Raw genomic sequence first — 12,829 nt, 5'->3', positions numbered from 1 at the left:
ACAGGTGTACACACAGGTACATGCACAGGTGTACACACACACACACACACACACACACACATATATATATATATACATTCATACATACTCACATATACACATTTTGGAAATTAAAACCCTTTAAAGTGATTTGCTTTTTGCAGCTCACAGTCCCCTGGAGGGTCTCCTATAAAGTTATCAAGTCAATATAGTATTCTGAGGTTCCTGCTTTTTTGTTGCATTTTCTATCCTGCAGTTAGAAATATGACCAAAATAGTAATTATTATTAAACTATCAACACCAAGATAATAATTATTAACTTGTCAGTGTCCTGGAACTATTTCTGCCCACTGATTCTTGAAGCAAACTCAAATGGAGGGGTGCTGGAGGGAGTCTAAGGCCAACCACAGCCACAGCCTCCTACTGAATTTTAAAACTCAATTATTCTCTTCACACTAGAGCAGTGAATTTCACTTCCAAAATTCCCTAGAGGAGGCTAGGTATAGTGGCCATATCTGAACCCTTTGGAGGCTGAGGCACAAGGACCACATCTTCAAAGCCAGCTTAGGGTAGGTAGGTAACATCTTTAAAAATAAGACTTGATAATGATAGGGAATGCTTACCTTTTATAGACAGACTACTTCTAAAAATATATCCTAGGAGACAGAGAAATTTGAAAATTCATCAACAAATATCATATCTATATGGCAAAACCAATTGCATTTGACTCATTAGAAATTACAGTTGTCTTTGTTTCTTTTATCTGGCTTTGTAGGAATTCCTGTACACAGCACTTATACTACTTAGTTTAACTTTATTTCTTCAATTGCATGAAGTTTATGATTTTTCGTCACTGCCTGATGTGGACCTGGGACGCATTGATTCATTTAATGACTCCACCTTTATGATTGTGTACACACCTATCACCCCAACAACTCAGAGGATAATGGATAGAGTCTCTTTGGTCTCTTACATGACAGGTGAGTTTTCTGTTAAACCAGAGGAATCTCTCTTCTTAGTTCACTTGGTTATACATATACACTGGTTAATATATAGTTCACTTGATAATCTCTCCCTCTTTCTCTCTCTCTCTCTCTCTCTCTCTCTCTCTCTCTCTCTCTCTCTGTGTGTGTGTGTGTGTGTGTGTTCCATGTACATTAGCATTCAGGTGTAGAAGCTAGCAGCGTCCCAAACAGGATGTAAGCTGTCTTCCTTTATCATTCCCAACTTATTGCCTGAGACAGTCTTTCACTGAACTGGAAGACCATTGTGTAGGCTTGGTTAGGATGACTGGCCAGACAACTCACTGAATCCCTTCCAATTGCTGAGCCATATCTAGCCATATCCAGTTTTTTTTTTTTTTTTTATATAGGTCCTGGGAAATTGGAACCGGGGTCCTCATGTTTGTAGGACAAATACTCTTACCAACTGAGTCATCTCTTCAGCACCTCACTTAATCAATTATTTATTCAAAATTACTAATTGTATAGCATATCAGCAACATGGTTTCCCTAGATCACATCAGGGCCTAAGAACAATTAGCATTGCCTTTTTTAAAATTTAAAACTCAATTACTGGCCCTTTAACACACACACACACACACACACACACACACACACACACACACACACTCACACATTTCTTTATTAATAAAATCTGTGACAGGTTACCACTGTATAGTTCAGGCTGGCCTAAATCTCATAATCCTGTGTCAGCTTCCCAAGTACTGGGATAACCTTGTGTCACCATTTGCAGCGTCAGCATTCTATTTAAAAGTTCTTTTAAAATGACTTCTTTGTTTCAGTCTTTGCTTTTTATGTTAGATTATTTACATGGGAGGACCATTATGATAATCAAAAGAACTTGGTCACAGGTTTTCTTTTTATAATGGTAGAGCAGCAAGAGTAGTGGGGGTGGGGGAGCTTTGGGGATGGTTTTGCTGTATTATTGTGTAGTACTTCAGGTATTTCCTAAAGAACCTTTGAGCCCCCTTTCATTCGTTTGGAGGATCAGGTCAGTAGCATGTATCTTGAGTCTTTCACTTGTAAGTGAATGTTAATGGTTTTAAGTAAATTGGCAGCTTATTACCTGTTTGTCTTGTTCTGAGTTTGTTCAGTGTAGTCTCAAGAATTAATTTCAACCAGGTTAGGGGCATGGGTAGAAATCAAGTATATCTTTCCTATCAGCTCCAGCTCGGGTTCAGAGCCACCCCAAGAACGTATCCAAACCATGTCAACCCAAAAGAGCAAGCAGACTGGTTTTTGCGACTGAATTTTCAGAATGTTTCCTACTAGGAAGACAAGTTAAAGCTAGCAGGTAGAAAATAACAGATTTTCTTTTTCTTTTTTCTTTTCATTTCTCTTAAATACAACTTCAAATCCTACAGTGTCCTTTAATATGTAGCAAGGAAAAAATACCAAAGAATCTCAGCTATGGTGATGGCCCTGTGATGTCAGCTGAGTGTGATGATGGTATCTCAGGAAGACCTTGTCATTAATTGGCTGTATTCACATGGTCCATCAAGGACACTCCCGTTGACTGGACCCAGTCACTGGAAATCTATAAAATCTTTCTTCCCTTTTTAGTCATATCTATTCATAGGCTTGCTCTGGCTCGGGTAACCATGACTTGTCTACTGGGATTCTGACCTCAGAAGCAGGATTCAATATCTACGAGTCCACCCTCACCACAGTGTATGCTTTGGCAAACCACCTGCTACTGGGAGTCTCTGTGACCGTGGTCCCCAGACTATGCTGAGGTTTTCCTGCCTCTCTCTGCTTCCCTGCCCACTGAGGGCCACATGGATACAAAACATCCCAAACCCGTGTCCTCTGGCGTCCCACTAACCATCGTCTGACATTGAGCCTGAACCTGGATATACATTCGGGGTGCTGGGCATCGAACCCCTCCATACTGAACCTGCTTCTAATTTAAGATCACACCCTGATTTGACCTGCCACCCAAGACCCACATCTTTCTATTTCTACTCTCCGTGTCATAGATGTTTTCTGTGGAGCAAAAATAATGGGTTTTTAGGGAAAAGGAATTCGAGTAATAGCTTCTCTCAAAGAAAAAGCAATGTCTAATTAAGCTACAGATACACTCGTGGTTTTGTTTTTTTTTAAATTTTGAACCCTTCTCTTCCTCTACAATATTAAATAGTCTAATTGGAATGGTAGGTTATTTTGTATTGTGAGAAATTGTTATTAGAGTATATGAAAGACAATAACTAGTTACATACATTCCTCTGACTTTTATCCACGACATTGGAAATATATTTTGGACATTTTTAGTATGAGTGATTTATCCAAGGTCATTATACAATTTGAGGTTATTTCCATTACAAATTTTATCTGAGAGGGAATGGAATAAGGTTTCTGTTGTGTGTAGCTTTGTTACCCCACCTAAGCTCCAGGAATGGACTATGCTACCAGCCCCCACCCAGCTTCTCTGGAATCCACAGATAAAGATACATACACAGCTGTTCAATTTCAATTTGCCTTTCAACACAATTGCTGGGCACCTCTTATGTCCCACCTAGAAAAGCATGCCCTTATCAACATTCTTAGCTCTGCATCTTCCTCCTGCCCTTAACTTTAGTTGTTCAGTTACATCCTTGACCACCTACCTGTAGGAGCAGCCTGTGTAGTTACTCCTGTTTGGAGATCTCATATGGGTAGTCAACTTTTCTCCATCAAAAGCATGGCAAACTCTCCATTCTTCCCTTGCATCTGTCTGCTCCCACCAGGGACCCAAAATCCCACCTATTCCTTCTTCCCAGCAACTGGCCCATGGCTTCTTTACAGATTTATCAAGAGGCTGTTGGGGAACAGGACAGCATCAGAACCACCCCTACATGGTTTTATGGTTGTTTGAAAGAGAAATGAACCCTCAATACATTTAAACAGTGTATATGGGGTGGTGCTGTTTGAGGAGAAGGAATTATGTCACTGGGGGTGGACTTTGAGAGTATAAAGCCTTACCCTACTTGCAGGCCACTGTCTCTGCTTTATACGTGCATTTGAAGATATGATATCCCTCCTCCTGCTGCCATGGCTCTGCTCTGCCACAGTAGACTCTTCAACTCTGGAGCTATAGGCTAAAATCAGTTCTCTCCTCCTTAAGTTGACTTTGCTCATGGTGTTTTAATTACAGCAACAGAAAAGTACCTAAAGTGGCCTCTCCTAGGTATTGTTTATAGAAATGTACTTATAGTACCTTTTTTTTCTTGGAATGCCAGGAAGAAAAATATTGGCTTCTCCAAATGAAGAAAATATGACAGAACTCATTTCAATGCGTTTCAGTGATGTAGTGGGGGTCATATTCACCAATGCTTACTCCTACAACTTGAAGTTCATAAAAGGTGCAAGGATCCCCACCATAAAGGAGCATCAGGACCACACAGGTGACTGTGCAGCTCCTGCACTGGAGGGCTTTCCATTTTTCTAATGTTATATGAAATGTAGGGCTATGTCCTGCCTAGTTTCATTTTTAATTGGACAATATGGGAAAAGGGGACCTTGACTCAAGAATTTCTTCCCTTAGATTGGCCTGTGGGCATATCTGTATCCCATTTTCTTAATTGCTAATCAATGTAGGAGGGTCCAGCACACTGTGGGTAGTACTATCTCTAGGGAAGTGAGCCTAGGCTGTAAAATAAATGTAGCTAACAAGCAACAGGGAGCAATCCATGTGGCCTGCCGTGACTTCCCTTAATGATGTACTAGAACCTTTAAGCTAAAATAAGTCCTCAATTTCCAAGTTACTTTTGGACATGGGGTTATATCATAGCAACAAAAAGGAAACTTGAACAGGATATTAATTAATATGAAACAATAAGCTTCAATAACAAAGGCAGGGAGTGGAGGAGATATCTCAGTTAGTAAAGGACTTGCTGAGCAAGCAGGGGTTGGGTAGTTTGCTGCCTAGAACACGTGGTGATGCTTTCTTGCAATTGCAGTGCTGGAGTTGTAGTTCCCTAGATAGCCAGGCTAGCCTATTTAGTGAGTCCCTGACCTTAATGAGAGACTCCCATCTCACAAGACAAGGTGGATAGCTCCTCAGAAACAACACTCGGGGTTGACATCTGACCTTCACACTTGTGTGCACACATGAACGTACACATTAACTCATACTTCCCATCCCCACCATTACACAGGTAAAGTTGACTTCTAGAGGTAAATAAAATTAGAAAAACAAGAAATGTTACACATACACACATACACATGCCTGTGCATGCACACACACACACACACACACACACACACACACACACACACACACATTCATCCTAAACTAAATCCACATGAAAGAGAAAGATCACATTATCCAATAGTGTAGGTGATTGCTAAACACCAGTGTATCCTGTTCAGGTTTCCGGATGACATCTGAGTTTAACAACTTTGCCAACAGGAACCTTGATCTTCAATCGCAGTCAAATCACATGGTCTTGTGCTTGCACTAGTTGGGGCTGTGTTATCAGGATAGAACCTTCGAAAAGATATACCCATGGCCAGATAGGATAGGTTAGACCTGAGACAAGAGGATGGTTGCATGTTCAAGGCCAGCATGGGCTACCTACTGAGTTTCAGGCAGGCTTAGGTTACAGAATAAGTCACTTTCTTCAAAAATGAAACTAAAACATAATAAGAGCAGCAAAGAACTTGCCTTTCATCAATGGTAAGAGAGGAGGAGGAGTATTGTTTAGAAATACAAATATTGTTTAAAGAATTTACCAGTGGCCATTAAGATTAGGAAAGTGTTTGTCCTGGGATGATGAGAGATTTAACTGGAAGAACAAGACCTCAGAAGAAACAGGGGTTGGCACCTTTTAGACTTCACTTCTTAAGGTGCATGGGGCCACTTACAGATGTTACTTCTGCTTGCCAATATGCCATTTTTAAGTTGATATGTGCATTCATCAGTTAAAGATACTTTTAAGTTAACATAGCACAGAGCACATTTTCTAACTTAATGTTGGGTTATCTTTAATGAACTGTAGTTGAAATTTCGATGGAGGAATACATTTGACTTTTTATTTTTCAATGTAACTTTTCTTCAAACGTCTACCTAATTATTATCTTATGAATTTCATCTGCTCTTGACTTTGTTGTATATCATCTCATTAGAAAAATACTTGACTGCAGTGGGGTCTTTGTCTTATTTTAGACTTTGCTACTACCTTTGGATAATCTTCAAAGTTATTTTAAAACACTAGTTCAAAGATTGGGAGTATAGCTCACTGCTATGATGCTTGTCCAGGAAGTATAAGGCTATAAGTTTAATTCTCCTGCATCAGATCATAGTAATAATAATAATAATAATAATAATCATAAATACAAAAGGGGAAAGAAAAACTCAAAATTATGAATAGAGAAACAGAAGAAAATATGACAAAGTACTCTAAGAAAATGTAGAAACAAGAACATCTTCTAGGGTGCTTGGCTTTCTAGCCTCACTTCAATAATTATTAATAACTATAAATTTGAGATTTTATGGATTTCAAGGCAATAAATGTGTTTTCAGTGCCTGAGGATATTGTAAAATTCACTGTTTGCCATATAAGGGTTACATCCCACGCTCATATTTTTTCTTTGTTTTCAAAGCTCATTGTCATTCCTATGGAGAGATCATTTCTTGTGGCCTTTCAGAATTCTGGAGAGATGGGTTTGTGGCTCTTCAAGCTGCCATTAATGCCGCCATCATAGAAGTGAGTGTAAATGTCTGATGAAAATTAATCCTACTCAGTTTTGTGAACATGTCAGTAGACAGCTATGTTCTTTCATTCTCTCACTATCAGTTACTATTTCATGATGATTTACTATGCACCTATCCACATTTCACCAAAGTAAAGTTCACCAAAGTGGCCACATTACCAGTTAGAGTAGAATAACAGCAACACGGACAGAACAAGACTTTTTTCTCTAGGAATCAGTCCTCTTAGGGAGCCAGACACATAATCACATGATTATTAAAACAGAAAACACCCATTATCGTGGAATGATAAACAGTGCTTGTGTCTGTAAAGGAACACAGAATTCTCTGCTTAGATGGAAGGATTCCTATTAAAGAGATCCTTCTCACTGATCCTTATCCCTATCACTGTGGGAAGTGTATCTACCTTATATAATAGAGAAAGATGTTACAAAAGAAGTGAACAAACAAGGATAAACATGAAGTTGATAAAACTTGGAGTAATGTGGGCAGACCAGGATGAGAGATTTGACTCTAGAATTTAAGTAACCGAGTTACAGAACATGTGAGAAGACACTCGGGCTAACTTCCAATCCAGACAAGTCAGTTATATCTTCCAGGGAAACAGGATGCTTTACCTAGGTACCATTGCTGTTTGTGTCTTCGTTGATATCTTTGTTTAGGTCACAACAAATCACTCAGTGATGGAAGAGATGATGTCACTTACCGGAAAATACATCAAGATAGATTCTTTCGTTGGGCAAGAAGGGACAACGACGGACTGTTTCCTTTTTTTCTGTATCATTTGTTTCTCCCCACTTACCTATTATATCTCAGCTGGTGTTACAAGAGAAAGGAAAAAGATGAAGGGCTTGATGGCAGTGATGGGCCTTCGGGATTCAGCATTCTGGTGAGTGAGTGAAGGGGCTCAGGAAAAATGAGCTTCTAGGGTAAAAACACTACTAGGAAGCAGGACTGTAGCTCAGCTGGCAGAGCGCTTGTCTGGCATGCTTAAAGACTTGAGTCTGATCCTTAACACTCTATAAACTGGGCATGGTGGCACATACCCATAATCTCAGCTCTTGGAGGGTAGAGGAAGAATAAGCAGAAGTTTAAGGTCATCAATGACCACATGTGGAGTTCAAGGTCAACTTCAGGTGTATGGCATGGTCTCAAATAAAGCCTCTGCCATTATTAGAACATTCTTGATTTGTTTTTCTGAATTACATGGGATCTTCCTGGTGTAATGCTTGACAGAAAAAGCCTGGACTTGGTCACACTTACCTATGAGATGAGCAATGTGTACAGATTTGCCATTGAGTGACATTTCAGATATTGCACAATCAATATCTATTGCTTTCAGAGTCATGAGAACTCTAATAGTAGATAAAATTCTTCCTTTAGAGAAGTGGCTTACATCCCCCCTAATGCTGTGAGCCTTCATGTTGGGGTGATTCTCCAACCATAAAATTATTTTCATCGCTACTACTGTGATGGCTCATAATGTAAATACTTTTAGGGATGGGTTTTTACCAAAGGGCTCATGACCTACAGGTTGGGAACAACTGCATTGGTTCTTGTTGCTATTGGAAAAAATTAAGCAATTTATTGGATCACTTAAATGGGATACTCTGCTAAAAGCATTATGGAAAAAGCCACTGCAGAGACGAAGATACTAAGTGCTATGCTCCCTAAGCAGTAGCTTTATCCAAGAGAAACAAAAGAGCAAGAAAATCAAATAAGCATCTACTTACCCCTCCTTTGCCCCTTGCCAGTTGTGTTACCACAGGAAAATGGCACACATCAGTGAGCCTCAGTTTCTGCCTCTGCCAAAGTGGGGGATAATATCCAATTATACCATCCTGGCATGGTTGTTGGCATGACTGACTATTCTCATTCTTTTTAAAAAACCATTTTCTTATTTTATGTGTATGGGTGTTTTGCCTGCATGCATGTCTGTACATCACATGTGTGTCTGGAGCCCACAGAGGCTAGATGATATGTGACACATATTTGTGAGTTGCCACATGGATGCTGGGAATCAAACCTGGGTTCTCAACAAGGATAGTCAGTGCTCTTAACCCACTGAGTCACAATTCCCGCCCCTCACCACATTCTTGTAAAACCCTAACCTAAACTTTGAAAAGTATTTGGTGATCAGTAGATACTAAATATTCACATGTGTTTGGGAAGTTAGGGTTATGATCTGTGTCTAAACTGCAAGTTGAAAGACCAGGTTTCTACTCTTCAATTACCATAAAGCAACATGGTCTTCCTTGATCATGGGATACGTAAGAATCATGCCATGGTAAACACATTATTTATCCATAGTTTTTTTTTCTATAATAGAATAGATAATAGAATGTTCAATTGACAAAAATGATGGGTTGGGTGTTAGGTGTATCTTATACTTCATAAATTACAAACTGGTAATAGTTGTGTTCAATTTATATTTGAGAGGAAAGAGCCTTTTAACTGGACAAAAGGGGAGAAATGTGGATCGCTGTGTATATTAGTCAGGGTTCTCAAGAGTCACAGAACTTATAGATAGTCTCTATATAGTAAAGGAGTTTATTGATGACTTACAGTCTGCAGTTCAACTCCCAACAATGGTCCGCAGGAGCTGTGAATGAAAGTCCAAAGATCCAGCAGTTGCTCAGCCCCACGTGGCAAAGGAACGAGAACGAGACTTCCTTCTTCCAGTGTCCTTATGTAGGTCTCCAGCAGAAAGCATAGCCCAGATTAAGGGTGTGTGCCACCACACTTTTAATCCCAGATGACCTTGAACTCGGAGATCTCCCTGTCTTAATCTTCTGGAACCCATAGCCACTATGCCTCAAGATCTCCCTACCAAGATCCAGGTCAGAAACTTCTATCTCCCAGCCTCCAGATTAGGGTCACTGGTGAGCCTTCCAATTCTGGATTGCAGTTCATTCCAGATATAGTCAAGTTGACAACCAGGAATAGCCACTACACTGTCTATATGCAGGTGAGGATAGGCACAAGATAAGGCTAGAACCTGTGACTGGGCAGTGGGCTGAGAGTTTTAGAGATGAGACAGATAGGGAGGCACAAAGAGAAGGAAGGAAGATGGAGTAAGAGAAAGATGAACCAGAGATGCATGACTTTACATAGCCACAGGGAGCTATGAATATCGTATAAGGGATGGATAATTACAGGACAATTTGCCTAATCTTGGTGGGAAGTTTATATCAATGTCTATTGGCTCTGAGTTCATTGTGTGGACATTTTTGTGGGTTGAGACTTTATGGATATAAATCTGACTGATAAATTTTGAAAAATAGTCTATTTCTTGAGCAGAAAGTTGCAATGGCTCACTCAAATCCTACAAACTTGAATTTTGTATATTTATCATAATTAATAAACTAGAGCAGTCATTAGTGAGTCATTAAAGAGCTTATTTAAATTAGGGCTCACTGTGTGTGTTGCACAGTGAAATGATTGTCAACAAATGCATACTGCCTTACATCTATAGTCTCCATAGCATGGACTGCAGTTTTACTATCCCAAAACTGTTGTCTGTCCATTTATTCAACCTCAGTCTCTCCCTGAACTCCTGGAAATCACTGGCTATTTTATTCTCCATAAACTCACTTATTTTCAAGTTGAGATCTATATAATATTTTGTGAGACTGGTCGCAAAAATGGTAGGTAGTTGAGATGAAGCTATAACTTAAGATTTATATTCTTGACTTGACAAAACTAATTTGCATTGCATGGGTAGGAATTACATGTGCAGGGATTGCATTTGTAATCAGGAGCAGGAAACATTTATCTTATTCTCAAGCTCCTACAAGTTAATGTCCATCCATCTGTGAGATCAGTGGAAATGAATGAGCTAGCTCCTTTTGGTAGGATTCTTTTTTTGTAAGTTGGGTCAGTAAATGATACTGCAGAGAAAGTAGGAAGTGCTATGAGAGTTATTTTTATCAACAAAAATACAACTTGTTATTATGACATGTAGTTATCACTACAATAATATATTCATAAAGGATTTTTTTTGTCATTAAACGTTATGTATTAGTATGTGTGTGTTCTTGTATGTGCATGCATGTGTGCATGTATGGTAGCCAGAAATCAGCTCCAGTTCACATCTCAGCTATTGTTCATATAATTTATTCAGAGTCTTTCTTTGGCCTGAAATTCAAGGGTTAGATTTCATTGACCAACTAGAGAATCTTGTCATCTCCTGGTCCAAGGGATCTATCGATTTCCCTTTCCCTAGTTCTGGGACCACAAGCATTGGCCACTCTGCACAGTTTTTGTTTGTTTGTTTGGTTTGGTTTGGTTTGGTATGTTCTGGGAATCAAACTCCAGTCTTCACCCTTCCATGCCAAGCACTTTATCTACCAAGCTAGCTGCTTATATCCGTTTTATCGACACTTTTAAGACTTATAGTGTTAAGACTATGAGGATTTTAAGACTATAACTTGTCAGATAGTTCTAATAAAGAAAAGGAAAATGAGCAAAGGAAAGCAAGTATATGTTTTGTAATAATAATATGAACCCCAAAAGCATCCAATCTTAAGTAAAATATGGCTGATATTAAAGAATATAGAGCATTTGATGTCCCTATAAGGAGGAAGAGAAACTTTATTATAAGCACAATACAGAAAGAAGGAAGTATAGAATTAGGCACGCTTACTTCCTTACAAAGCCAGGAAAGAGGTTAGATCAGAGAACCTATACATAGGACAAAGAAACTCTAACTTACTTCTCAGCAATAGTAACTCATCAAGACACACATGCGTCCATGGAAAAGACTGTCAGGGTGCATACGATTTGTCTTGAATCTTTCTGTTAATTCTAAGTATAAGATTGTTTACAATCCTAAACCACTACATCGGTTTATATATTCTAGAAGATCCTGTGAATTTTGGTGGGAGGATGAGTGTGTGATTGAAGCAAGGGTGAACTTGAATATCCGGAAATAGGACCTCTTTTTTGTCTAATCATGAATACTAATAGAATTCTGTTTTTGTCTCAGGCTGTCCTGGGGTTTGCTCTATGGTGTCATTGTCTTCGTTGTGACCCTTCTCTTGACAACTATTGTAAAACTGGTCCAATTTGTCTTTTTGACTGGATTTATGGTGATCTTCAGTCTCTTTTTCTTCTATGGCTTATCTCTGGTGAGTTGGTGAAAACAAAATGCTCTTGGTTTTCAGTCTGAGAAACAAAGTTGGCACCAATCAGGTGATTGCTGTATACACCTGTTTTGTATTTGCATGAGACAATGTGTACTGAAATAGTATTTATCTATAGTTCTTTGTAGTTCTAACATTCTTTAAAGTTAGTAGAAAAGAGCTGAAGTTTAGACAGGAAATCATCTGTTTTGTTATAGTAAGAACTCTTAGATAAACGTAAACCAACTGGGTCTTCTCTTGTTGTAGATCTCTTTGTCTTTCTTGATGAGTGTCTTACTAAAGAAGTCTTTTCTCACTGACCTGGTGGTGTTCTTGCTCACTGTTTCCTGTGGAAGTCTTGGGTTCACAGCACTGTACAGATACCTTCCTGTATCCTTGGAGTGGCTTCTAAGTTTGCTCAGTCCCTTTGCTTTTATGCTTGGAATGGTCCAGGTGAGTAGGAAGCTAGTTAGCTTACTAGTTATATTTTTAAAATATTTTCCTCCCTGGAAGTCAATATTCTTACAGTCATTTCTTTTGTTTTGTTTTGTTTTAGTTGGTTGGGTTTTTTTGTTTTTGTTTTTCTGTTGTTACTCTATGCCAAATTGTTTTTATTAGATATTTTCTTTATTTACATTTCAAATGTTATCCCCTTTCCTGGTTTCCCCCCGGAAAACCCCCTATCCCCTCCCCTCTCCCCCTGCTCACCAACCTACCCACCCCAGCTTCCTGGCCCTGGCATTCCCCTATTCTGGGGCACAGAACCTTCACAGGTCCAAGGCCCTCTCCTCCCATTGATGACCGACTAGGCCATCCTCTGCTACATATGCAGCTAGAGCCATGAGTCCCACTATGTGTTTTCTTTGATTGGTGGTTTAGTGTTGCGGCCAGCCAGCAGCTCACAAGGAGAACGGTTCAACTGAGATGGCAACTTGAGCTAAAAGAGAGGAACTAGACGGGGCGAAAGAAGAAATGGAGCCAAGTCTCTGATCAAAGCTCAATTTTACTTGTTC

The 12,829-nt window shown here is 39.3% G+C and overlaps 1 protein-coding gene across 4 annotated transcripts in view; it reads left to right on the top strand.

Annotated features, from left to right (window-relative positions):
- Positions 1-12,829, top strand: part of LOC110304545 (ATP-binding cassette sub-family A member 8-A) — a 74,934-nt gene that overhangs the window by 8,114 nt on the left and 53,991 nt on the right. For all 4 annotated transcript variants that reach the window (XM_021175944.2, XM_029483601.1, XM_029483600.1 and 1 more), the window contains 6 exons: positions 755-959; positions 4,220-4,384; positions 6,585-6,688; positions 7,356-7,582; positions 11,681-11,822; positions 12,084-12,269. In XM_021175944.2, the coding sequence (XP_021031603.1) occupies positions 755-959; positions 4,220-4,384; positions 6,585-6,688; positions 7,356-7,582; positions 11,681-11,822; positions 12,084-12,269 (1,029 nt within the window). The remainder of the gene's footprint in view (positions 1-754; positions 960-4,219; positions 4,385-6,584; positions 6,689-7,355; positions 7,583-11,680; positions 11,823-12,083; positions 12,270-12,829) is intronic.

This window comes from Mus caroli, chromosome 11, assembly GCF_900094665.2.
Source record: "Mus caroli chromosome 11, CAROLI_EIJ_v1.1, whole genome shotgun sequence".
Taxonomy (NCBI): Eukaryota; Metazoa; Chordata; class Mammalia; order Rodentia; family Muridae; genus Mus; species Mus caroli.
Note: the sequence above shows the minus strand (reverse complement) of the source record. Positions and strands in the feature narration are given on the sequence as shown.